This window comes from Panthera pardus, unplaced genomic scaffold, assembly GCF_024362965.1.
Source record: "Panthera pardus isolate Hobbes unplaced genomic scaffold, ASM2436296v1 HiC_scaffold_17, whole genome shotgun sequence".
NCBI lineage: Eukaryota > Metazoa > Chordata > Mammalia > Carnivora > Felidae > Panthera > Panthera pardus.
Window position 1 is genome coordinate 14,964,202 of NW_026526732.1, and position 25,817 is coordinate 14,990,018.

The 25,817-nt window shown below is 41.0% G+C and overlaps 1 protein-coding gene across 18 annotated transcripts in view; it reads left to right on the forward strand.

The window, feature by feature from the left end:
* Positions 1 to 25,817, forward strand: part of SYNE1 (spectrin repeat containing nuclear envelope protein 1) — a 476,190-nt gene that overhangs the window by 295,849 nt on the left and 154,524 nt on the right. For 17 of the 18 annotated variants that reach the window (XR_008422842.1, XM_053904367.1, XM_053904354.1 and 14 more), the window contains 10 exons: positions 405 to 587; positions 1,553 to 1,690; positions 5,439 to 5,624; positions 5,808 to 5,930; positions 6,222 to 6,404; positions 7,492 to 7,635; positions 13,003 to 13,197; positions 14,324 to 14,464; positions 22,184 to 22,351; positions 22,583 to 22,744. Coding sequence is in view for 17 of the 18 variants with exons in the window: in XM_053904367.1 (XP_053760342.1) it covers positions 405 to 587; positions 1,553 to 1,690; positions 5,439 to 5,624; positions 5,808 to 5,930; positions 6,222 to 6,404; positions 7,492 to 7,635; positions 13,003 to 13,197; positions 14,324 to 14,464; positions 22,184 to 22,351; positions 22,583 to 22,744 (1,623 nt within the window). In the remaining variant the exon portion in view is untranslated. The remainder of the gene's footprint in view (positions 1 to 404; positions 588 to 1,552; positions 1,691 to 5,438; positions 5,625 to 5,807; positions 5,931 to 6,221; positions 6,405 to 7,491; positions 7,636 to 13,002; positions 13,198 to 14,323; positions 14,465 to 22,183; positions 22,352 to 22,582; positions 22,745 to 25,817) is intronic. The other variant, XM_053904363.1, reaches the window with a different exon arrangement.

Below are 25,817 nucleotides of genomic sequence, written 5' to 3' on the forward strand. Positions count from 1 at the left end.
CCAAATAATTATTGGGGAATATAAATATATAAATTCCAAAATAAAGGATGACCTTGGTGGTGCTCTCACTCTGCTGATGAGTTAAGTGACTAATCCTTTCGGGGTGGGGCAGAAGGAAACATTAGCCTTCTCACTCAGCCTCATAGGAAATAAACCCCAGCATAACAAAACCTCCTGTCTGCTCTGCCTTCCTTTTTTTTTTTTATTTAATTTTTTATTTTTTTAATTTACATCTGCTCTGCCTTTCTAACTGAAGAAACAGAAATGACTTGATCATGTAGAAATATTCTTTATAATACTTGGCATTTACAAAAAACATTTAAAATGTCACCCTTTGATCTTGGAAAAGCTGGAGAAATTTCTTTTCTGTAGTCTAATGTTCTTTTATTTGGATTACCATCTAGGTGCTAGGAGAGGAATTAGATGGCTGTAATTTAAAATTAATGGAACTAGATGCAGCAGTACAGAAATTCTCGGAACAGAATGGCCCACTGGGTAAACCACTGGCCAAGAAGGTAGGAAAACTGATGGAACTACACCAGCAGACCATTAGACAGGCTGAGAATCGGCTCTCCAAGCTCAGTCAGGTATGTCTTCCAGGCCAGGAATCAAAATCCTCTAAGGTAGAAATTAAGTGTTTGCTTTTTCTTTCGAAAAATAAAAAGATAATATTGACAATGATGAGGGTGGTTTAAGGGTAGATTATTACATACCACACCTGTTTAGTATCCTAAGATTTACATGGAAACTTGCCTTTGTTTTATATCAAACCATATGAGAAGTTCATTGACAACGGTGGTCATATAGACGAACTTTTGGAATGAATGTTTTGTAAACTAGAAAAGCACTTTGTGAAATAAATACTCATCCATTAACATGTTTTATAAAATCAGTTTGGGGTGTATTCAACTATCTTAAAGTTATAGATATATGTGTGTGTGTGTATATATATATATATGTGTATATATATATGTATACATATATGTTTATATATGTATATGAAATAAAATACATAGTGCATGTAAATAATATGTATAAAGATATAAGACATAGATATATCTATATGTAGATAGATAAGTTCAGGTCACACATTCATCATAATTATTGACTGTAGACTCACCTTTACAAATTAATTATATATTTTTTCTGTAATCAGGGACAAGTTAAATCAAGATTGGCAACTAATGAATTACAGTACAGAAATCTGGCATGCTATAATCCCCCCGCCATCTCCTTCATCAGTGGAGGTGGAATAAATATGGAAGGAGGGATAGAGAGGCACTAGATAGATGACCAAGGGATAAGAACAGAGCATATTTTTAAAAGAAAGATTATTCAAGCATATTAAGAACTTGAATTTTATCCTAAAGTCACTGGGAAGCCCTTGATAGATTTTCAACAAGGAGATGATTGTTTGTGATACCTTTAAATATCACAGATGTTATAACAATCAACCCCTAGGATTATTGTATCTAAAGAGAAATAGAAGACTAATTTCTAGCTCACAAAGCAGAGTTTACATATGTTATCTGAATGTTAATGATTTTTTCAGGCAGCATCACATTTAGAAGAATACACTGAAATGCTTGAATTCATTTTGAAGTGGATTGAGAAAGCCAAAGTCTTGGTTCATGGAAAGATTGCATGGAATTCTGCCAACCAACTTCGAGAACAATACATTTTCCATCAGGTAACTTTGGGAAAAATCGTTTTCAAAGAGTGACTAAGAGAGCAATTTGATTTAACTGGCTGGCCTGACAGAAAATGTTGAGGGCCATGACATAAAATTATTGTAGGTGCCAGATAAAAAGAAAGCTAAGGTAGCCCTGATGGCTTGTCCAATGGTTTGAAAGAAAGTGGCTACCCATAAGATTTCATAAGACTGTATAAATAATAGATACCCTGTATCTCCCCTAGACTTTTTTTTTAATAGGTAATGTTAACTCAGTTTTCCCCTAGACTTTTCTTTCTCCAAGACCCAAAAGAATCACCTTTGTACAGGTCTCTCTTTTTTTGCAGCTTCTTTGAAACAATCATACGTAGGGATGTGGTGGGAAATTCTTCCCCATGAAGAGATATGACGTGTGGAAAGATTATAGGCTCCAGACTCAGACTGATCTGAAAACCAAGCTCTGCTATTTAGGGCTATGCAATTTGGAGCAAACTACTCTGCTTCCCTGAATTCAGTCTTCTCATCAGTAAGATAGAGATGTAAATGATATTTATATTGCAGAATTATCGTGAAGATTAAATGGTTTAACATATGTGCAAATATCAAGCACACAACCTGCCACGTGGGTTCCTCATTCTTCTCAGCATTCTGCCTGGTCTCAGTTGTCTGATTTTCCACAGGAAGTAGGGGTCAGCTGGGAAAGAGCAAAGAATCCATATCACATGGTGGCTGTGTTACTTCATTTCCTGAAGTTTTCTTCTGGTCACATCATCCAGGAAATTATTTCACCCTTTTATTATCTTAAACTTGAATTAGATACAAACATCTAATAGCCCAGTTAGTTTATGGTACAATACAGAATGATTTGTACTTAGGTTGCATGGATATCCTCAAGTATTTTAGATCTCTCTCTTTTATTCTGATTTATGCATACTCCTTATTTTTAATGTTTATTATTTATGGGGGGGGGGGTGGAGAGAGCATGCATGAGCAAGCGGGAGAGGAGCAGAGAGAGAGAGGGGAACAGAGGATCTGAAGCAGACTGTGCGCTGGCAACAAGTTGCCCAATGTGAGGCTTGAACTCACGAACTGTGAGATCATGACCTGAGCTGAAGTTGGGCGCTTAACCCACTGAGCCACCCAGGGGCCCCAGTATACTCCTATCTATACTCCTATCCCCTTTTCCATTCCTGTATGCAGGGTTCTAGATCAAAGCCTTATTTTCTCCTCCTTGGAATGTGTTAACAGATGCTAATCAGTTTCCCTGTGTACATAATCTTTCTTCTCATCAATCTTTATACTCTTCTGGAATCTTTAGTAAACCACTCCCGTCTTCTGCCTGAGGATATGCTTATATATTAACTGACAAGACTCAAGATGCAATTGGTTGTAAACAATGAAAAATATTCAACCTCATTAGAAATCTAGAAATGAAAATTTAAAAGAGAGAGAGAACACTTTAACCATCAAGTTAACCCCATTTAAAGATTATGTAAAGTTCATATTTAAAGAAGTGAGAGCTCTCAAACACTGATGGCTGCTTGTTAAAATCTTTTTGAAAAACAACTGGCAAAATGTATCATGAACATCAAAACATTACTACTCCATAATCCAAAATGTAGAAAATATGCAGTATTAATAACTATAGTAGAATTTTAAAGCAAACCTAAAGGTCAAGGTCACTTTTCTGAATGAATTTTTAGATATAATAGAGTATAATGTAGTCTCTAAAATGACCATTAAGGGGTTTTTTTTTGTTTTTGTTTTTGTTTTTAAATAGGTCTTGCATTCACTTACTGTTTCAGAAAATATTTATAGAATGCTTTCCAAAGCTAGGAATTTCGTTAGGCCTTCAGAAAACAAAGAATATTCCCTGTCCTTGCCCCCAGGGAGTTGATAACGGAGACAAAAGATAGATCTAGACAATTGCCAACAGTGTGATAAGTGCAGGAAATGAGGGTTTGAGGTGTTGATGGAGCCCACAGGGGGGTGCTCTGTCCACACTGCCCAGAGTCTAGGGGAAGCTTAAGGAGGCCTTCTTAGGAAAAGGTAATTAACAGGCTGCCTACTTGGTTGAAATGCATTTTAAACAAAAATACATGTGGACATCCCAATAGTAAGAGTGAGGGGTGCTCTGTTCCGTGCAGTGGAGGGCGTAGTACGGGGAAGATGTGTGGACGAAAGCTGGAAAGAGGCATGAGAGAGAAGAATAGAGAGAGAAGAAAAGTATTGAAAGGCCTGTGAAGAACTTGGGCTTTACCCTATAGTCACTGTGAAGCCTCTGACAGATATTCTGTAGGCAAGCAAGAAATCCCGGCTTGTATTTTTAAAAAGATGAGTTAGCAGCCTGTGGAAAACAGACTGAGGAAGGTAAGACAGGATGGAAGGCGGTGGCAGTGGTATGCTAGAGAGTGACAAGGACTCTTTAGAGGTTGAGAGAAGAGAGAATCAGGGGCTAATACTGAGCTAGAGTTATGGACTCTGGAGAGGAGACTCTTGGATGTGGGTGGAAGAGAGGGAGCAGCCAAGGAGGGCTCCTAGGTGTTTTGACTTGGGCAGTTGGGCAGATTGAGTGCATTGGGGACACAGGACAGACACCACACATCCCACAGACGCTCAGGAGAGAACTCAGTCTGTAGATACTCTTTTGAGAGTTCTCCCGTGCCCGCCTTAGGTAAAGCTCCCAAAGGTTAGCCAGAAGCAGTACACAGAGAGAACAGAGGTGTTCCTAGTGTCGGGTGGAAAAGAAAGATGGAAAATTATAGTATATTATGATCTCAATTATCCAAATATATACCCAAATGTAACAGCAGTTATCTCTTAAAGTCACCTCTGCCATATTGTGGAATATTTGATTTTCTTCTTTAGATTTTCAGTATTTCCTTTCCTTGTGAGGGAAAAACTGTACTGTATTTTGAAATTAAAGATCTGTTGTTCAAGGATAATATCCCAGCTTCCATTTCTCTTCTTTACACATCACACATCCCGGGAACTGAGCATTTTGTGCTCATTCACCTCTGTGCCTTTGCTTATGCCGTTCCGCCTCCCAAGCCTCCTGCAAGTAATATTCCGTCATCTCTAGTCTTTCTTCTCTGTCATTCTGCTCATATAATGCACATTATGTGGTTAACAATCCATGTGTATTATTAGTCCCACTAGAGGATACTATCCAGAATGACCAGGGCTGTGTTTTATTCCTCTTGCTAATCTCAAGTAGCTTCTACCCTCTTTGTTTCATTTAAAGGAACTGTTCAAAAGTTTTTTTTTTGTTTGTTTGTAATGCTCTTCTGTTTTCATTTCTTAGATCGATAAGTGTCTTAGATCTTAGACATAGAATATGAGAGCTAGAAAGCATCTCTTGAGTAAATAGGACGAAAAGTAAGCTCAACATCCTGACAAGAAGGCCTAATGTGTCAGAGCACAGATATCCCTGAGATACTCGTGTCCTGACCCTCATCAGGGAGCAGCTTGGGGTGGTTGACAGAGCACGAGCCTGTCCAACGCTTAACAACATGTGGCCTCAGTAAATGGTTGGCAGTTCCTAAACTTTGATTTCTTTTTCTGTGAAATGAGGAGAAGCGTAGGTGGGGAGTAGGCACAGGGCTGGGAAGGTTAGATACAAGAAGACACATGGAACCCACACGGTGTGCATGGGCACTGAGACCTGGCACTCCCTCCTAGTCTCCTGGCTTACACCACACCAGATTGGTTACCTGTACGCCTCTGCCTCCCTGTCAATGTCATGACTATTGGCAATTCCCTCTAGACCATGCTGGAAGAATCTGAAGAAATCCCCAGCAATCTGGAAGCAATGATTGAGAAATTACAGTGCCTTGCTAGCATCTACTCCACAGAAAAAATGTCTCAGCAAGTGGCAGACCTGGGACGGGAGTCTGAGGAGCTACGACAGACGATCAGAATTCGTTTGCAGAATCTCCAAGATGCTGCCAAGGTAAAACTAATAATAACAATAGCTTAAATTAGAAAGTCTATCATTTAAAAAAAATGGTGGGTCCATAGTGGAGATGTAGTACTCGCCTCTGATATGCCTTCTTGACTGTGAGGTTATTCTTCTCCCATGACTTTGAGCTAACAGTGCTTCTATATTGACATTCATATTGCTTTTACTCTGTAGGATATGAAAAAATTTGAAACTGAGCTAAAAAACTTACAAGTTGCTTTGGAGCAAGCCCAGACAACCCTGACTTCCCCAGAAGTCGGACGTCTTAGTCTCAAGGAACAACTTTCGCATCGACAGGTAAGCAAGAATAATCCAGAGGAAGTGAGTGGGGAATCTATCTATCTATCTATCTATCTATCTATCTATCTATCTATCTTTAAAAAGAAGATAGTGAGGGAAAAATGACTCCTAAACTCAGCTATAGTCTCAGGACTCTACATGTTACTTAAAGAAAATCTCCTTGGAAAATGTTTATAATGTATGCCAGAGCTATAATTTAGTAAATGTCTCTTGCTTATGAAAGAAGCTATTCAGATAGAAACATTTTAAATTTTTTGCGCCATATAAAATGTGAACCCGTACTTTCAGCATCTGCTATCTGAGATGGAGTCACTCAAGCCAAAGGTCCACGCCGTGCAGATCTGCCAGAGTGCCCTCCGGATCCCCGACGATGTGGTCGCCAGCCTGCCGCTCTGCCATTGTGCCTTGCACCTGCAGGCAGAGGCCAGCCGATTGCAGCACACGGCTATCCAGCAGTGCAACATCATGCAGGCACGTGGGGCTGTGCCCGCCAGCGTCCCTCGCAGTCCCCGCGCCCACAGAGCCACAGCGAATGAGTCATGGGCTGCTTTTCTTAGCGTTGTGTGGGCTCAGCCATCAAAACACACCCAGAGTGTTAAATTTGACAGATTGTTGTGGTTATATAAAATAAGGAGATGAAATGCTGTCATTTGGATCACCCGCAAGAGCCCGGGGAAAGCTCTATAAAAAACATCCTTTGGTGACAGCTATCTTGTAGCAGTATATTTTAGTAAAGAATGACTTATACAAGTTAATTTTATATTCAGTTATATATTTTTATCTCTTATTATTCATCGGAGAATCCTCTAACACCTTGTAAAAAGCCTTTACTGCTAGTATAGATTGCAGATTTTTTTTTTTCATATTTCAGCTTATTGATGCAGTAAAGGCATTTTCTTGCCTGAAAAGCAAACCCCCGTGTAACTCTCAGCCTCTTCAGCCAATAAGAGAAGAGTCATTTACGAGGAAGGAATGATGCTACCCACCTCCTATGCCCTTTCAACTAATATTTCACCTGCCTTATCCAAAAGTTGCCTACGTAGGTTCTCATTAAATAGCTAAGGGTTTACTTGGTCAACTATTCTTGTACCTTGGATTACCTTGTAATTTGTTACATAGTAAATTCCTGAGGCTAGAAGTCATGCTTCCTTCATTTTTTAATCTCCCACCCCAGCATTTAGTCAAGTGCCTCACATATAGATTTAGTATTTCTTAGGTGGAAAAAGGAAGTAATCACGTTTTTCATACCGCTTCCCACCCTGACGTTGTTCTGACTATGACATTGCCATTTTCAGCATAATTTGAATAGGGAAAAGAGAGAGGATCTAGCCACTTAGCTGCTTTGAGTCCATCCATAATCCTGGCGAACTATTTTAGAGACAAGGCTTTGAAAGATCTGCATAAAGTTGAGGACTCTCATCATCCAGGGACTTGACCCATCCTTTCTTTATTCCCTAGATGCCCAGGTAAATACCACCTAACGCCATAGACAGCAGTACAGAATGGCCCACAGTGATTGATATAGAAAGATAACCGTGCGTCTTTTTTTCTTTCAAAGGAGGCCGTGGTACAGTATGAACAATATGAGCAAGAAATGCAGCACCTCCAGGAGCTTATAGAAGGAGCTCACAGAGAGATTGAGGACACACCCGCGGCCACCAGCAACATCCAGGAGCTGCAAGCCCAGATTTCTCGGCATGAGGTGAGACAGGAAGGCAGGCAAGACACTGGCTTGGTGAGAAAATGTGATTGGTTTCTAGTGAATCAGAGAGAAAAGTTTTCCCTGGCCTGCACACAGTGTGCTTCGTTCTCAGGTAGCCCCTTTGACGGTCTTTGCATCTTGAGGGCTGTTTTTGTGGATCGTTTCCAAGACCCAGGAGCATGAGTCTTCCCCTCGATGCCAAAATTCTTTACGTGTTACTGATGACATATCTCACCTGGGATCCACCGTCTCCTGCACCCAAAATTCTCACGGTTAATACACCAAACACAGTCCACTCTGTCTTATAAAACCTGTTAGAAACAGTAGTTCCTAAGACTTTGCTGCTTTGATCACCCTCTTTAAACAGAAGAGGTATTTCATATTAAAATCGAAATCATTTGCGGGGCGCCTGGGTGGCTCAGTCAGTTGAGCGTCCGACTTCAGCTCAGGTCACGATCTCACGGTCCGTGAGTTCGAGCCCCGCGTTGGGCTCTGGGCTGATGGCTCAGAGCCTGGAGCCTGCTTCCGATTCTGTGTCTCCCTCTCTCTCTGCCCCTCCCCCGTTCATGCTCTGTCTCTGTCTCAAAAATAAATAAAAACATTAAAAAAAATCGAAATCATTTGCACTTTCAAATATAGGTTATTTCAGTTCCTACCACCAAAATCAGAGTGTAGTCCTTTTTTTTTTTTTTTTTTGCTGATTCCCGGATTGTGTCTGTTAGCATCTTCCCCATTTTCAAAAAAGCCTTCTTTCTTGTATTCATGACTTCATTATGACCTGAGGACTTGGACACCCCTTGTACAGACTTGGTCTCAGAGATCAGAGACCTTGACTGTTTGGGCCCATTGATTCTTAGCAGTGAATGTCCTTCTCTGACCTGTCAATTCCTATATGAGTTATTTCCTCTTTCCCTTGGGGACTGGCTCATAGCATCATGAATTGGGGTAAGCAACAAGATGAGAGTATCTTAATTTCTCTGTGCCAAGGGTAGATATTTAGTTTATTCTTTATCGGCTCTATTTTAACTTTGTTGTCATAAGAGCAACAAACTATTTTTTCCAAACTAAGTATCATAGTGAGTTTCTCAGAAGATTCAATTGTTGCCTTTGAAGAATAAAATATCCCAGTCTCCAAATGCAGTTCTTTAATTTTTTGACATGTCAAGTGCATCAGTAACTTACACTTATATGTGATTTACAAAATAATGTAAATAAATATCACACCTACATTTACTTCTACACTATAGATAACATCTACGTTAACTATTGATTTCTTATGCCATTGGCTACATGAAAATATGTTACCCAAATATTTGAGACCACTGTTTATATAATTCATACATTAGAGTATATATTATAAATTAATTTTGATACTATTTTTAATCTCATTTTATACGATCCAGAATTTTTTTGTAATAGCTTTTCTATCATAGTACAGAAAGTATATATTTTTAAAATCTTATCTGAAAGAACATTATTATCATTACTATAGTGTTTTTTTGGGGGAGGGCTTTTTTAAAAACAATTTACAAAGTTGTTACATTATCTTTTATCACAACTCTGTGAGGTAAGGATTTTTTTTAATCAGCTCCATTTTACTGATAAGAAAACAGAAACTGTTTTATTAAAAAAATTTTTTTAATGTTTATTTATTTTTGAGAGAGAGAGACAGAGTGAGAGTGGGGAGAGGGGCAGAGAGACAGGGAGACACAGAATCCGAAGCAGGCTCCAGTCTGTGAGCTGTCAGCACAGAGCCCGATGCGGGGCTCGAACTCACAGGCTGCGAGATCATGACCTGAGTGGAAGTCAGACGCTTAACTGACTGAGCCACCCAGTCGCCCCAAAACTGATGTTTTTAAGTGACTTCTGAGGCTCCCAAATCTGTGCCTCCAAATTCCATAGTTTTTCCAGTGCAGCAGAAACTATTTGGACTATGTTATTGCACAGAAGAGAAGAATAATGGTCCAGGAAGATACATGACTTGTCCAAGGTCACATATTTGGCTCTCAGTACATTCAGCTGAAGACCATCCTCCAGGCTCCTGTTCAGTGATCTGTTAATTTTGTCACATTTTCTCTTTCCAGTTCTAAACATGAGTGTAGACATTCGCAAGTTTTGTCATGTGACTTAGAATACATTATCATAATAATGGCATAGTCATGTGAGAGTCTCATTGTATGTATAAAACAAACACAGGAAGGAAAGTGCTGAGTGGAGAAAGCCTGATTTATGATAACGTAAAAATTTGGAAGCCTGCTTTTTCCTGTATTTTCTTTTTTTTTTTATGTTTTATTTATTTTTGAGAGTAAGAGAGACAGAGCACAAGCAGGGAGGGGCAGAGAGAGAGAGAGGAAGACACAGAATCCAAAGCAGGCTCCAGGCTCCGAGCTGTCAGCACAGAGCCCGATGTGGGGCTCGAACTCACAGACTGAGAGATCGTGACATGAGCCGAAGTCAGATGCTTAACTGACTGAACTGCCCAGGCGCCCCAGCTTTTTCCTTTTTTTTCAATCTCCTTTTAATGGAATTTCAATTTTGAGGTGAATCTAGTATCTAGAAGACTAGCTGTAATTCATAAAATTACTTGATAATATATTCACTTCTAAAGAATTCACATTAAAATTTTTTTAATGTTTATTTATTTTTGAGAGAGAGAGAGAGAGAGAGACAGAGGGAGAATGCATAAGCTGGGGGGGGAGTAGAGAGAGAGGGAGACACAGAACCGGAAGCAGGCTCCAGGCTCTGAGGTGTCAGCACAGAGCCCAATGTGGGGCTTGAACTCATGAGCTGTGAGATCGTGACCTGCCCTAAGTTGGATGCTTAACCAACTGAGCCACCCAGACACCCTTTTTCTGTAATTTTTTAAATGCTGCATTTGATTTGAGAAATTTATCCTGCCACTTTTAAATCATAGGAGAGAATACTCGGGCCTCTTCTTTTTTTTTATCTTATATACAAGGCCTTCTCCTGAGGGCGGGAGACTGGTCACGGAAGGCAGCTTTCCTCAGAACAGCCACTTTACCTGATGGGAATCCATCTATTTATGTTCATCCTTGGTAATCGTTTTCAGAAATATCCAGCAAAAGTTAAAAATACATATGCCTCCTGAGAACAGTGAACACACGAACCCATTAGGGCTCCATTTTAATTTAGTAGCTTTAACCACCCGCTAGCTATTACCATTTAGACAGGTTTTATTATTACAGAAGAAAGTCTAAAGAGCTATTTCTCCAAGGGGGTCATATGAGATGACTACAGAATGCCGCCTAATCAAAATCTTTTGAAGTGAAGACCAGAATTGGATTGTTAACAAACAACCCAATTAAGTTTTATACACAAGAAAGTTACAACTGCAGTTTAGGAGATGGATGTTTGCTGCCAGCATGGGCACGCCTTTGCAGGGTACAGCAGTAGGGGACCATGACCTTCCACGTAGGCAGAAAAGGTGAAGGACTGAAACTAACTCTACTTCGCAAAGATTCTTCAAATCTACCCCAGTGGGGCAAGCCATTATAAGAAGGTTTAGTGATTTTTCCTATGAAAACATGGAGTTCAAGGAGTCCATTAAGCTGGTAGATGCCTTCTATATGTGCATGTTAACTAATTATAATAGAGTAACCACAAATTAGGCATTAGGCCAGATGTAGCAAATAGCTGTTTAATCACTATTTTAAAAAAGCCCTCTTAGGTTTAATTAAGTACCTGCAACTCTAAAAGGTAAAAAGTGATCATTTCTACTTTCTAAATTCTTACTTTAAGGGCATCTGGGTGGCTCAGTTGGTTAAGGGTCCGAGTCTTGATTTTGGCTCAGGTCAAGATCTCATGGTTCATGGGGATCGAGCCCCATGTAGGGCTCTGAGCTGAAAGCATGGAGGCTGCTTGGGATTCTCTCTCTCCCTCTCTCTTTTCCCCTCCTCCCTCTCTCTCTAAATAAACTTAAAAAATAAATAAATAAGTCCTTCCTTTAAATCCTCTTGTGCTGTAGTAGAAGTCAAGAAGACGGGCTGCTGGCTGAGTTCTGCTGGATCATTTTCCCTTCCACTTAGTCAGTTTTGGCTGGGACGGGAGAAACAAAATGACAGTAACAAAATGATATATATGTGTGTCTGCACAGTGTGGAGTCCTATACAGGGCTCAATCCCCCCACCATGAGATCATGACCAGAGCCAAGACCAAGAGTTGGACCCTTAACCAACTGAGCCACCCAGGTGCCCCTGTTGTCATTTTGTTTCTGAACTTCCAAGTTCAAAGCTCTAGTTTGAATGTCAATGTGTTTAAGATGATACTATTTGTATACTTACATATACATGCATAGTATGTATATGTGCATGTATGTATATAGGTATATACACACTCTTGTTTCAAAGAAATTGACATTTAATGTTTTTTGTTGCAAAATACGTTATGTACAAACACTCAATGACAGCTTTTCAGGCAAAGGAGCCAAATAAAAGGAACAGAAAAAATGGAATGGTTTGGTACTTTAGGATTAAGGTTTTGGAATATACATCTTTATTTTTGATGAACACATATGCATCTTTTAAATAAGAAAGTATAAACTTAACATTTTAGAGCCACCTTTTTAGATTATTATTTTTTATTTAGTATTTTAGATCTTTAAGACGATTTTTAATTTTTAAAATTAAACAGTTTTTACAATTTTTTCAACCGCAAATGAACTTAAATTTGAACTGAGCTTCAAGTTCAAAGCTCTAATTTGAAACATTAGAAACACGCAAGGCGCAAGGGGAAAAATGTGATGAATGTACAAAACTATATTTGGGGAATAATCTGCATAAATAATTAGGGTCCCCTGTGCGCTAATTAGCTGCTGTACAAAAAAAGACTCCATGGGCCACGGGAATTGACATGCAGTTTACTTTTGTGACACCGTCTGTAACAGATGACTGCTCTATCTGATACACAGTATGGTCAGAGCTGAGCATTGCATTTTTTGTAGTTTTAGTCATCACATGACCTAATTTCCGTGGCATGAACCATCTGGCAGTTTCAGATTGTTTAGGCATTTTAAAGAAAGTTGCCAGTTCTTCAGGTTACATAAGTTCCGGCTTGCACCCGGAGCCTCTCCCGGGCTTAGGAGCCGGGACGCCGGGCACTCCTTCCCGGCCCGCGCGCCGCCGCTCTTCCGGCCCCGCCGCGCCGCGGTCGGTCGGGCTGCGGGTGCGCTGCCGGCAGCCCCCTGCGCTCGCACGTCCACATCCTGCCTCTCCGCCGCGGCCCTGCCGCCGGCTGCCGCAGCTCTGTGATTTCATTGGCCAGCGCTGGAGGAAGATGAACGCCACTAGTTCTGTTTCCTTTTGATGCTGCTCTGACACACAGTGGCTGGGGGGGGAAATGTTTCCCCAGGAGCTGGCTCAGAAAATCAAGGGCTACCAGGAGCAGATCGCCTCTTTGAACTCCAAGTGCAAGATGCTGACGATGAAAGCCAAGCATGCCACCATGCTGCTGACGGTGACGGAGGTGGAGGGACTGGCGGAGGGGACGGAGGACCTGGACCGGGAGCTCCTCCCCGCGACCTCGGCCCACCCCTCTGTGGTCATGGTAAGTAAGGGTCAAGGCCGGGTTTGATGGGAGCCGGCGCGCTGCGCTCCCTTCTGACTGCCCCCCCACCCCCTGGCTAGCGGTTCTAGGTTCCCTCTCCGTGGCTTAACTTAGGGATCGGTGCTGGGTCTTGCAGATCAGACCTGAGGAACAGTCTCAACTCTCTGACTACATTTGGGCCAAGGCCAGTTTTTGATGCCTATACCCTAAACAGTGACAGTTAAAATGAAGCTGTTGGCTTGAGGCGGCTGAATTATTTAATATGCGTAAGGTTGGCCCTGCATTTGTTTATAATTCAGCAATCACACTGAAAGGCTCTGAGCTTCAAAAAAAAAAAAATTCCTTTGCACAGTTTTGTAGATTTCTGGGAGATAGGAGAATCATGCCACACAAATTTTTTTGTGTATGTTTTCCAAGCTAAAACACTGGCCAGCTAGATATGTTTGTGTATTCTGTTATACAAATGTTTAATAAAATATAGAAGAAAAGCTGTTATTAGAAAAATAAGAAAATAGAAAATCCAAAGTGTAGCTTTGGATTAAAATAAATAGGTTCCATTAATTGCTGTTCTGCAACATTATTTCCTTATCACTTTGTATCTAAAAATGCATTAGTTGTTTTGGGAATGACAGTGTTTTCCAGTGCTGCATATTTTCCACACATATGTGCTATGCCTCAGATAGTGTATGTACCTGGACTCTTTTGGCAAACTATTACTTTGGGTACAGTTATGTCCCTAGGACATTTGGAATCCGAGATGTCCACAAAAGACTCAAGTTTTATTTTGAGTAGACCCTTCTCTCCCTTGTATGATCCACGATTCTACTACTTATTTATAAAGACACAAACATCAAAGAAAGGAAAACACTGAATCAACAACAAAAGTCTTTAATGTGATAGGCACCCTCTTTCCCTGTTTGTTTTACAAATGGTCCCTAAAGTCTTATTAACTTGAAGGCAAAACTTTTAAGTACTAACGCAGAATTCGTATGTAGATTTGGGTCTCAGTATTTCTAACTCTTGTTATATCCTTACCTTTGTTTTGACCTGTGCCTGACTAGGTCTTTTGTTAACATAGCTAACTGATGTTCTGTTCGTGTCCTTTGGGCTATGTTTTATGTGATAGATGACTGCCGGTCGCTGTCACACTTTGCTGTCACCTGTCACAGAGGAGTCTGGGGAGGAGGGAACCAACAGTGAAATTTCCTCTCCACCTGCCTGTCGCTCCCCTTCACCTGTGGCTAATACAGATGCTTCTGTTAACCAGGTACCACGATTTAGCATTCCTCTAGCTGGGATTTCTGGATGGATGCAGGACTCCATTCCCTGTTCTTAATAGATTGTGGGTATGAATCTTAGACTTTGAGGGACACACCATTAGGTGTGAAATTGCACAAACTGTGATTGTCATGTGATAACCACTACGGGCTCAGCCCACCGGTTCCTCTTCTGGGCTTCCAGCAGTGACATGAGCAAAAATTAGGTCACAGAAATTATAGCTGGAGAAGGCCATGTTATAAGGCATTATGGCTGGAGTTCTAACAGCTATCTAATAGGAGTACTGCATCCGAACAGAGAAAGAAATGTTTATGTCACCATTGTAAAATAACATGATCTCTTTGTATTGTAACATTCATAGAGCGTGGTTTTGACACTGATAAGCTCAGATTTTGAAGATGAAAACCTTCTACTCTTTCTTTATTTACTGTCAACCAATTTAAGGGGGATGGCCCGGTGTATATATTGGAATGTCTAAGTAGACTTGTGTTTTTTATCTATTTTTCAATAACGTTAAATTTTGTTTCCTATAAAGTGGAGATAATACCTTGTTATGTGGTGCTTTTTAGCATACATTATGTTAGATTCAGATTGTGCTAAGTTAAATATGTTAAAGAGTTTTCATCAAAAATATTATGTAGAGATAAAAAATATGCGTTTACAACAGCCAAAGATTTTTAATGCACGTTAAGTACTAGTTTCTTTTTTTTTTCCTTTAACCAAAATAGTTTAGTTTTTTTTTTAATTTTTATTTATTATTTTTAAGAGAGAGAGAGAGAGCACAAGCAGTGGAGGGGTGGGGGCGGTGGGGGGGAAACAGAGGCTCTGAAGTAGGCTCTGCGCTGACAGCAGCAGCTTGATGTGGGGCTCGAACCACAAGCCGTGTGATCGTGACCTGAGCCGAAGTCTGACCTTTAACCAACTGAGCCACCCAGGCGCCCCTAGCCAAAATAGTCTTTATGGGGCGCCTGGGTGGCTCAGTCGGTTAAGCATCCGACTTCAGCTCAGGTCACGATCTCGCGGTCCGTAAGTTCGAGCCCCGCGTCGGGCTCTGGGCTGATGGCTCAGAGTCTGGAGCCTGCTTCCGATTCTGTGTCTCCCTCTCTCTCTGCCCCTCCCCTGTTCATGCTTTGTCTCTCTCTGTCCCAAAAATAAATAAACGTTAAAAAAAAAAAAAAGTTTGATGATATTACTGTGAAATTATGTAAGTGTTCAAAGAAGTGGAAATTTGTTATTAAGGAAGAAGCGTTAAACAGAACAAATGTTCTATAAGCTATATTACAAATCAGTTACAATTATTTTTATTTTAAAACAGAGCATTCAAAATAGTATTTCTGTGATTAAAAAAAAAACACAAAAAACCTCCTTCCCCTAAAATAGGAGTATAAAATTGATGAATGTTTTAGGTAAAACAATTCTCTTGGCAAAACTGTACGTAGCTCTAGGAAGTTATGAATTTATTCATTCATCAGACACATTTTGAGTACCTGCCTGGCATGAAATGTTTTCTGGGTTCCAGACAGGTAATAAAGGAGAAGACAACAGTGGCCCCTGCCATCAAGGACCTCATAATTTAGAAAGGTGGATGTGGGATGACTAATAACAAAAGTGATGAGAAGAGACTAAAAACAAAACAAAACAAAACAACAAAAAAGAGAAGTTCAGCGTACCCTGGGGGAAACTTTTCTTCAGATTCTGAGTTTAAAATATGTATTACTCATTCTTTGATGTTGTGTTCTTCCCTGTGGTCACAGATGTTATTAGAATCAGAGAAACTTGGCTATAGTCAGCTATTGTATAGGAAAAAACTATCCTATATGATAAACTTAATGTTCTTAAATTTTTCAAATGGAACAATAAACCGAGGCCTTAAGATTAACACTGTGGGGAGAATATCCCTGGTCTAAGATTGTAAGCCTCCACGATACTTCTTGTAAAGTGTCTCTCAATGTACGTATAAAAATGCCTCGTGAATGATAAAATACACAAATGTTTTCATATTATGGTTACTTCAGCTGTCAAACTCAGTCAAATCCTAAAATTATGAGTGAGATCTTTCTTTGTTTTAAATAGATTTTGACACCCCTCCGCCATCAAGGGAAAGCATCAATTAAATCACATTGTGAACGTACTTATACGTGATACTGAAGATTAGCCAAAAAAATGCCCTTACTCAGAGGAGGCCCTTAAAAAGCAAATGTGCTATGCTTGGTGTTCAAGCAGATCAACCCCTTCATTAAGGCCACGTGTTATTCTTGTACAATAATATAAGTCAGAGGAAAATGAACAAGCACTGCAACCTGGCCGGCAATGTGCTGGATTTGCAAAATTTTCTCTTGTAGTTGAGGAGGACGTTTAGAATCCTCATAAATTGCACTTTTCAGACTCAACATACTGTATAGAATGTGTGCAGCTGTTTTAGGGGGCAGCCAAATATAACTGCCGTATAAAATTGCAGCTGTTAAAGGAAGGTTTTGTGCTGGCTGCTTCTGTAAGTAGATCTCCATTATATAACGGAGTGATTCCCCCCAACCCCGTCCACCCCCCCACCCCTGCACAGTCAGTGGGTTCTGTCTCTCTGACAGTAGCTATTAGCTCAATGTGGTAACAGTGTAGCTTACTGGAGAGTGGAAATAACCAGGCAACCCCAGGATTTGCTGCAGGCTTCTTGATGCTATTAGAAGCAAAGCAAGAGGCGAGCTCCTTGGCAGAGTTGACAGAAGCCAAGGTTTGTACCTGGTAGAGCGCCAGGCTCCAGGTTGGAAGCTCGGCATGAGTCCCGTCTCTTCTGCCTGTAAGCTGACTGTACCTGCAACGTCCTTTAGCGGCCTCATTTGTAACAGCGAGCAGTGCTACTTAATTCACAAACTTTTAAAAAGTAAATGTGATGTGAAGCATGAAAATACTCTTTAACCTGGACAATGTAAATGAAATAGTAACTGAAGCTTTCCAAATTCATTTTGTTAGGAATCCACTGGATAATAACTCTCATATCTTAAGTACAAAGCAATAAGAAACATCTTTCTGAGGATGATTCTTTGCTATGCCAGTTAAGGCCTCCATTTTGTAATTATAGGATTGTTTTATTTTATTGAATATATGTGGCCCTCAAATATTCAATTCAATATTTGAATATATGTAGTCCTCAAACTATTCATCTACAAAAGGCGATACTTTTTCAGATGCTTTTAAGAAACCAGGAATTCTCATTCCTGTGTAATAAGCCTGAGCAACACACATACATACCACACTCGCACACACACACACACACACACACACACATTCTCCCTCTCTCTCTCTCTCTCACACACACACACACACACACACACACACACCTACAAAAGAACCAGAAAAAAATATTTTTTTGTAACAAATGTATTTTATTCTGGCTCTTTTGGGGGGCTTCCTTATTTATAAAAGAGTATTTAATTTAAAGATTGTACATTTAAAGCAACTTTTTGCTTTTCCTTGTGGACCCAGTAATACTATTACCTTTCTTGAGGTGCTTGAGTGGCTCAGTCATTTGAATATCTGACTCCTGATTTTGGCTCAGGTCATGATCTCATGGTCATGAGATCCAGTCCGGCATCAGGGTCCATGTTGGGCTCCTGGGCTCCTTGCTGGGTGCGAAGTCTGCTTATGATTCTCTCTCACTCTCCCTCCTCTCTCTTCCTTTCTGCCCCTTGCCTCTCTCTCCCTCTGCCCCTGCTCACTCAAACAAAAAAGTACCTTCTGTGTATATAAAGTTTACAAAAGTGCTTTTATATGTATGATGCATTATAGATATATATGCCTGCCTGTTATTTGCCAAACAGCCTAAGACCTGCTCAGAGTCAGAGACAAAAGGCACTTCTCCGGTCTTAACTGAGCTCACAGTTGGAGTGAGTAATCACAATAGAATGGGACAATGGCCAGGACGGGGAGAAACATTGCATGGTGAGGACAGATTTGGAGTGTGCCCCTGAACCTGGAGTTCAGGATGGGTCAGAGGGGGCACCCTGTAGCTTTAGGAAAGGAGTGCAAGTTAAGCAGTTGGTGTGCACTAGAGTGAGGTGACGTTTTTCAGGCAAGAAGGAAAGACATATGGAAAGGTGTGGTGGCAGGAAGGAGGATGGCCCATCAAGACAACTGCAAATAGTGTTAGTATAATTAGAGAACCAGTTTCGGAGGAGGAGGGAGAAGGGGAGAAAAGAAACTGAGAGGGCTGAAGGAAACACATCATGAAGAACCACACACACACACACACACACACACACACACATTGAACTTTATCCAGAAGCTAACAGTTAACCACAGAGGGAATTTAACTAGAAGCTATGTACAGAAGTAAGTCTGAGAACAGATCATCCTGGATCAGTGTGGACAGTAGAATAGAGATGGACAGATTCAGACCCAGAGAAGCTAGTGAGAGACAGAAGTTGCACACTCTGATGCCTGGCCAGGGCTGTGATGTCAACGGCCGGGGAATGAAAAGGACCCGAACAGCACCTCTGTTCATAAACCAGGCAGCCTGTCCCCTGTTAGAACTTCCATAGTCCTGTGGACAGAGTCCAGTCTTATGTACCTTCTGGTTTGCAAAAGGAGCTATGAATCTGGATTCTTATTAAACCTCTCTACCTCGATGACATTTTCAACAGTATCATACACTGCATAAACCGAACTAAATGTGTGCAAGCCAGAGGCAGCCTGCAGGCTACGAGTTTGCAACCTGGGAATTGGGCAGTTGTTGTTCTAATGAGAACTTGAAGCAGTGCTGGGGCAAGGGTATGTGTCAATAGAATTCATCCTAAATAACCTGTGGATGGGAAGGGAGAGAAGAGATAGAGAATAAATCCCACGATCAGAGCTTCTGCCTAGAAGTTCCATTTATTGAAAGATGGATAGAACATGATTTTTTTTTTTTTTTTGTAAATTTGTTATTTCTCATCCTGGATGTTTTTGTTTTGTTTTGTTTTATTTGTCTGTTTTTGTTTTTGGAAATGTTGAGTTTGAAATGTAAAAATGAAGATGTGAGTGCAGAGCTTATAAATAACTGAGGGAAATACACAAGTGAAAGCTTGAATGACTGGAGCTTGCAGGAGAACAGATTACAGGGACAGTGTTTCCAAAAGGGGACAGTCAGAGGTGTTGAATGCTATCGAGAGGTCAGGCAGAAGAAGGGCTGAAAATAATCATTTTATTTTACAGAAAAGAGTCATCAGGGTCAAAGTACAGCTGGGTATTTAGAAGTGGATTGGGGGTGAGAAAGTGAACATTATCAAATGTAAACTACCATTTTCAGAAGCTGGATTATCATGTGAAAGGGAGAAAAGGAAGGAACGGCAATCACAACTATGTGTTTGTGTGTGATGACCCATCACTTTGTGATTTGTGGACTTTTCTACCATGTGACATCCCGTAAGAAAAATACCGAAAAAGAGTATGTGTTTTTAGACTGAAAAGATTTGCCTCTGTTTATATGCTGAGGAGAAAATCAATAGAGATGGAGAGGATAGTAATGCACCGAGGTCCTTGAAAAAGTGAAAGTGGATGGGATTCTGGGAGTAGGTGGGAGGGTTATCGTTCAGCCAGGAAACTGGCAAGTATGAGATAAAGGGGAGTCTGAGCGTAGACAGATTTTTGGAAATTTGAGGAGTTTCAGGGGTATCTCCTCGATGGCTTCAGCTGTGTGTTTGTGTGTGTGGGGGGGGGTGTGTATATGCTCATGAGCATGTACACCCATGCGCTCTGGAAAGTAAAGTTGGATCGAGTCCTGCCTGGGATTTTCCAGGTGAGTAACGCAGAGTTTAAAGGGGCAAAGAAGGCAGAGGTGTTGGCAAGAGGAGAGTTTAAGTAACTTTAGACATAGCTGGAAGTGCACATGGGGTGAGCCTATTCAGTGATGACAGGCTATCATGTTCAAGGGTGCGGAGGACTGAAGTGGGGTTAAAGTAGGTGAGGGTGAATGGATAGAGCTTAGCAAAGACTTGAGAAGAGCAAAGTCATCTACCCAGGATGGTGACAGGATCAGGAACGAGGAGGAACCAGTCTCCATGTTCCAGTGTCTTCAGTAAAGGTTGGGGACTTACCTAGAAGGGTCAACAACAAAATAAGTACCAGGTCTCATGGCCACTCAAATATGACTTCATTTAATCCTCAGAACTCCCCAGTGTTACACACATGAGGGAACCGATGCACGAGATGTGAGTGACTTTCTCGTTATACAGCTACTTAGTAGAATTTCAACTGGAATCTCAGCTCTGACTCCTCCGGTGTCAGACTCCTGTCTGAACCCCTTTTACCCACAATCCTGCTTCTGTCCTCATACACACCCCCAAACACCAGCCCTTTCCTGTTCTTATTTTGGTTTCTCCAGTGTCTGGGTCCTTCTTGAAGACTTTTTACCAAGACCTTATCCATAAGACCTTACCTTATCGATAAGGCTCAGGTATTTTCCATTCAGATACATTATTATCTCCAACAGTACAACTGCAAAAGTAGTGAACTTTTTTTAATGTTTGTTTATTTATTTAATTTTTTATTTTTAAAATTTTATTTAAATCCAAGTTAGTTAACATAGAGTATAATAGTGATTTCAGGAGCAGAATTTAGTGATTCATCACTTACATGTAACACTCAGTGCTCATCCCAACAAGTGTCAGAGAGAGAGAGAGAGAGAGAGAGAGTGCGCAAGCTCATGGGCATATGCACACACGTACACACAAATGGGGGAGGGGCAGAGAGCGAGGGAGAGAGAATCCCAAGCAGACTCCACACTCCCAGTGCAGAGCCTAGTGCGGGGCTCAGTCTCACAAACAGTGAGATCAGGACCTGAGCTGAAATCAAGAGTCGGAGGTTTAACCGACTGAGCCACCCAGGTGCCCCAAAAGTAGTGAACTTTGTAATAGAAATTCCCAGAATATAAACATTACTCCCCAATCCAATTTCTATTAATACACACAAATATGCATAGAAACAATTGAAAACACACGATTATATGTCTTGATGTAGGAGAGTCCGTTATTAATACTATAAAATATGTAATGTTACTTACAACCCAAGAAATAATAAAAAATTCAAAAGGTTTGTTTTTCATCATTCCCTTTGATTATTTCCAGTGTACTTCCAGGAAGTGATGAGAAGGAATCGTTTTTATTATTTCTTTCTTAGAGTAGTTTTAACTTCTGATTGCATTTTCCTTTATTTAATATTAAAAGAAGTTAATTCCTGTGAGTGATGAACTCACAGATACGGAAGATCTGGCTGTGTCTCAAAAATGACTTAATATTATTTAAATCAAGTACTTTTTAAAAGCATGCAGCACTTTAATCAATACATTAAAAAACAACATTTTAGGAGATAATTTAGATTCTCTTTTTTTTGCCTTATTAGTTCGTCGTTTAAATATGTGCACCACTCTAATCGTTTGTATTTCTGTTTTACCAAATATAAACTAAGAATGGGTTTGGCAACTTGAAATATTTGTTCTTTTTTTTTTTTTATAGAAGCCAAAATTCAGAAGCAACTGTAGTGTGCTTTGGCACAATCTTTGTCTTCTCGTCACAAGAATTACACAAACCTCGATAGTTTATAGCCCCTGTTATAGCCCCTATAATAGTTTATAGTTTAGGTGAATCCCAAACCCTTCCTCCACAAGGCAAACAATACAGCGCACGTTAACCTAAATTTGTCTTCTTCTTGAACCCAACACCGGGCTTTGCACCCACAGGACATTGCTTATTACCAAGCCTTATCTGCTGAGAGGTTGCAGACAGATGCTGCCAGGATCCACCCTAGCACGTTGCCATCGCCGGAGTTCTATGAACTAGGACTGGAGCCATCTGCTACCGCTAAGCTGGATGATTTGCAGCGTTCTTGGGAAACCCTAAAGAATGTGGTAAGTAAGTCTCCGAAACGTGGAATTGTTTAACTCCGTCCACCGCACACGGGATTACTTGAGCGACTGTCTTACGAAACCCGCGCCCGGAGTTAACACACTCCGTGCACAGAGTCGGATACCGTCTGTTGGGCCACAGACGTCAGGATGTCGCATGAGGAAAGAAGTGTAGTAACCTAGAAGATAAGAAAGAAGCTAGGAGACATTTGGTAATATCCTTTTCTTCTTTAGATCAGTGAAAAGCAGCGCACTCTCTATGAAGCTTTGGAAAGGCAGCAGAAGTACCAGGACTCCCTCCAGTCCATCTCCACAAAAATGGAGGCCATCGAGATGAAACTCAGTGAGAGTCTGGAGCACGGCAGGGGTCCAGAGAGCCAGATGGCGGAGCATCAGGTACAACTAGCGGTGACTTCGGTTTCCCGCAGGGTTAGGTGGTGCCACTCTGGTGACTGGTTGGCTCAGCATGTGTTTGGGAGAGGAGACTGACTTTTTTGGGTTGCATTAGATCAGTGCTTACAGAGTAAACAAGATTCCACATGGTGGTTGTTTCCACTACTTCTTCAGGGAGGGATCCAGGAAGGGAAGACAGAAATGCAGACCTTGAATTGAAGCAAAGAAAGCCGCATGCCCGACGGGGCTTCTTCACTGTTATCACACCTAGTGCCTTTCCTAATAGTTGCCACGTTGCGCTGTTGCCGTTGTCAACTGTTGTGGGGATAAAATGTACTTTCATCTACCTCCTCCGGTTACTGTTGTCTTAAGACACTTAGCCAGTGTGGGCCTAGCACCTTTCCGTGATCACTTCAGAGAATAGCTCTCAGACTTAAGTGGGCAGAGAAGCAGTTGCAGAACAGGCCTTCAGAGTCATAATCTTATGGTTGTACCTGACTTGAATCGTTTTTTAAAATGTTACGCAAACAGGCAAATCTTTGGCTTGACGTGAGAAACAGAGATGATTCCACTAACCTAATTCAGAAAGATGTTAAAAATACATCAGTTTAAAATGCACGCCAGGGGCACCTGCATGGCTCAGTTGGTTAAGCCTCCGACTTTGGCTCAGGTCATGATCTCACAGTTCGTGAGTTCGAGCCCCGCATCGGGCTCTGTGCTGAGAGCTCAGAGCCTGGAGCCTGCTTCAGATCCTGTGTCTCCCTCTCTCTCTGCCCCTCCCCGCCTTGCGCTGTCTCTCTCTCTCAAAAATAAATAAACATTAAAAAAATTTTTTTAAATCTATGCTAAGAAAATGCATATATTAAAATCCAGTTAATTCTTTAGCAGTATGATCAAGTGTACTGTTAATGCACAATCGGGTATAACTGAGAGCCAGGGGTACTGAGGTGTTCATTGAAATATTCAGTCACCACGATATGGGGAAATACTACCTGCCCTCCCCCTCGCCCCCCTGCCAGAATGGAGGAGCATGTACTAACCCTCTAAAAAGGCAGAGGAAAACAAAGGTATTTTTAGATGTAAATTAAGTGCTGTGAAGCATGATGTGATATGTGTATCTGTCAAGGACTTGGGAAATTTATTAGCAGGCATGAAACTCTGCACTTTTTTTTCCCTTGAATCCAGGAAAACCTTGGAATATATTGGTTGCTCGTATATGTAGTCTAAGATAAAATTGCATTCTTTTACATATATTAAGAATATATGTGGTGTTCTTGCAATATAACCCAAAAATGAGCATATTTTATCTGGAGACCGTATATTGAGAAATAGTGGCTTCAGGTTTTTGACACTTCTGTAACTTCTTAAGATAGAGATCAAAGCGTGTAGCACCCGTCTTTAGGCCTTATTTTTGTAAAACTACCTTCTGTGGGGCTTTCTGCTCTCCCAAAGTCATCCATAGTCAGTCTGGTTTGGGGAAGGTGCTGTACAAACATAGAGTTAGGGTCAGTCTTTGTTTACCTGGACTAAACCAATCATGAGGACAGTCCAGGGACTTAGGTGACTATTACAATGCAATTTTCTTTCAAGCACCGTGGTCCTCTTTAACTGATACTCCAGTTATCAACTTGTCAACTGCTGCCACCTTACTGTCAGCTGAAAAAGTTGCCTGTGTAGAACCAGTGTGCCCCCTGGGGTTCTGTCTGCTCAGCTGCCCCTCCGCCCCAGCCCCATGCTTCACTAGGCCGTAAGGGCAGGATAAGTGATCTCCATTTGATTATAGTTTCCTCTAAAACTTCAAAAGGAATTGAGCATAAATTACCCAAAGGCTACTGTAGTGTGAATTTCAGTATCACACTGTCAGGCCATCACGAGCAGGTGTTCCAGGAGAGGGTTTACATAGTTTAATTCTCTCTACTTTTGGGTTATCTCGGCCTTTGTTCAAGGTGCATGATTCTAGTGTCCCAGGTGACTGACCGCAGCCCCCGAGACCTTTCACTGGGTCCCCCAGGATTCAGGAACTGCATGAAAACAGGATCAGGGTGGTCTGCCCTGACATTCCAGGGTTCCTAATTGAAAACAGAAATTAGCTCCCAACCACCACCCTGCCTCTCGGGCGTTGGGATGAAAACGTGCATAAACTGAATGTAGAGCAAAATTAGTATTTTCAAGGGATTTAATGGAGAAAACACAACACTGCACATTAATGCTAAGTAAGTATTAACTATTAGAATGAATGTGTGACTTTTCTTGTAATTAAGGCCAGCCGCATGAATTTCTGTCTCTTTCTAAGCTGGGAGTGGTCATGTGAACGATTCTAGCAGCGAGGAGATGTAGCTACTTTCGTGATTATTACCCATCATGGGAACTTACCATATTAATGCTCTGCTGAGAGGCAAAGAAAGCATGAATTATGTATTGCTTTTCATATCACCCCAAATCTAGAATTTTCCATCTGACCTACTTTTGCCATCTGTACCTCAGTTCTACAAATTCTGGGACAGAGCTGCCCACGTGAAAAGCTAACAGTATCTCAAAGTCTAAATTGGTTCTTTGCTTCTGGAATGGTATTTTAAAAATTCCAAGAAGTGTTGTAGAATTACTATTTCTAAGTTCCAACTGAATGTGGGTGAGGCAGTCCAGTATACTTTTTATATTTTCTAAAAATTAATAGAAACCCTTCAGTTGTTATTTCTTTCCCAACATTCTCTTGAAAGTATTAATGTTTCTTTAAGGAGCTGACCTAATACCTACATTTTTCCTCTACTTACTTGTCTAAATCTACTGAATTTGGGTAGAGTGCTGTGCCTTTCCTGTTACCTTCTCTAAATTGTATGGGGGATCTAATTTTAACACATTAATGCAGGGGAACCTGGGTGGCTCAGTTGGATGAGCGTTCCACTTTGGCTCAGGTCATGATCTCACCATTTGTGGGTTTGAGCCCTGAGTCGGGCTCTGTGCTGACAGCTCACAGCCTGGAGCCAGCCTCAGATTCTCTCTTCTGTCTCTCTCTGCCCCTCCCCTGCTCGCTCTCGCTCTCCTTGTCTCTGGCTCTCCCTCTCTCTCAAAAATAAAC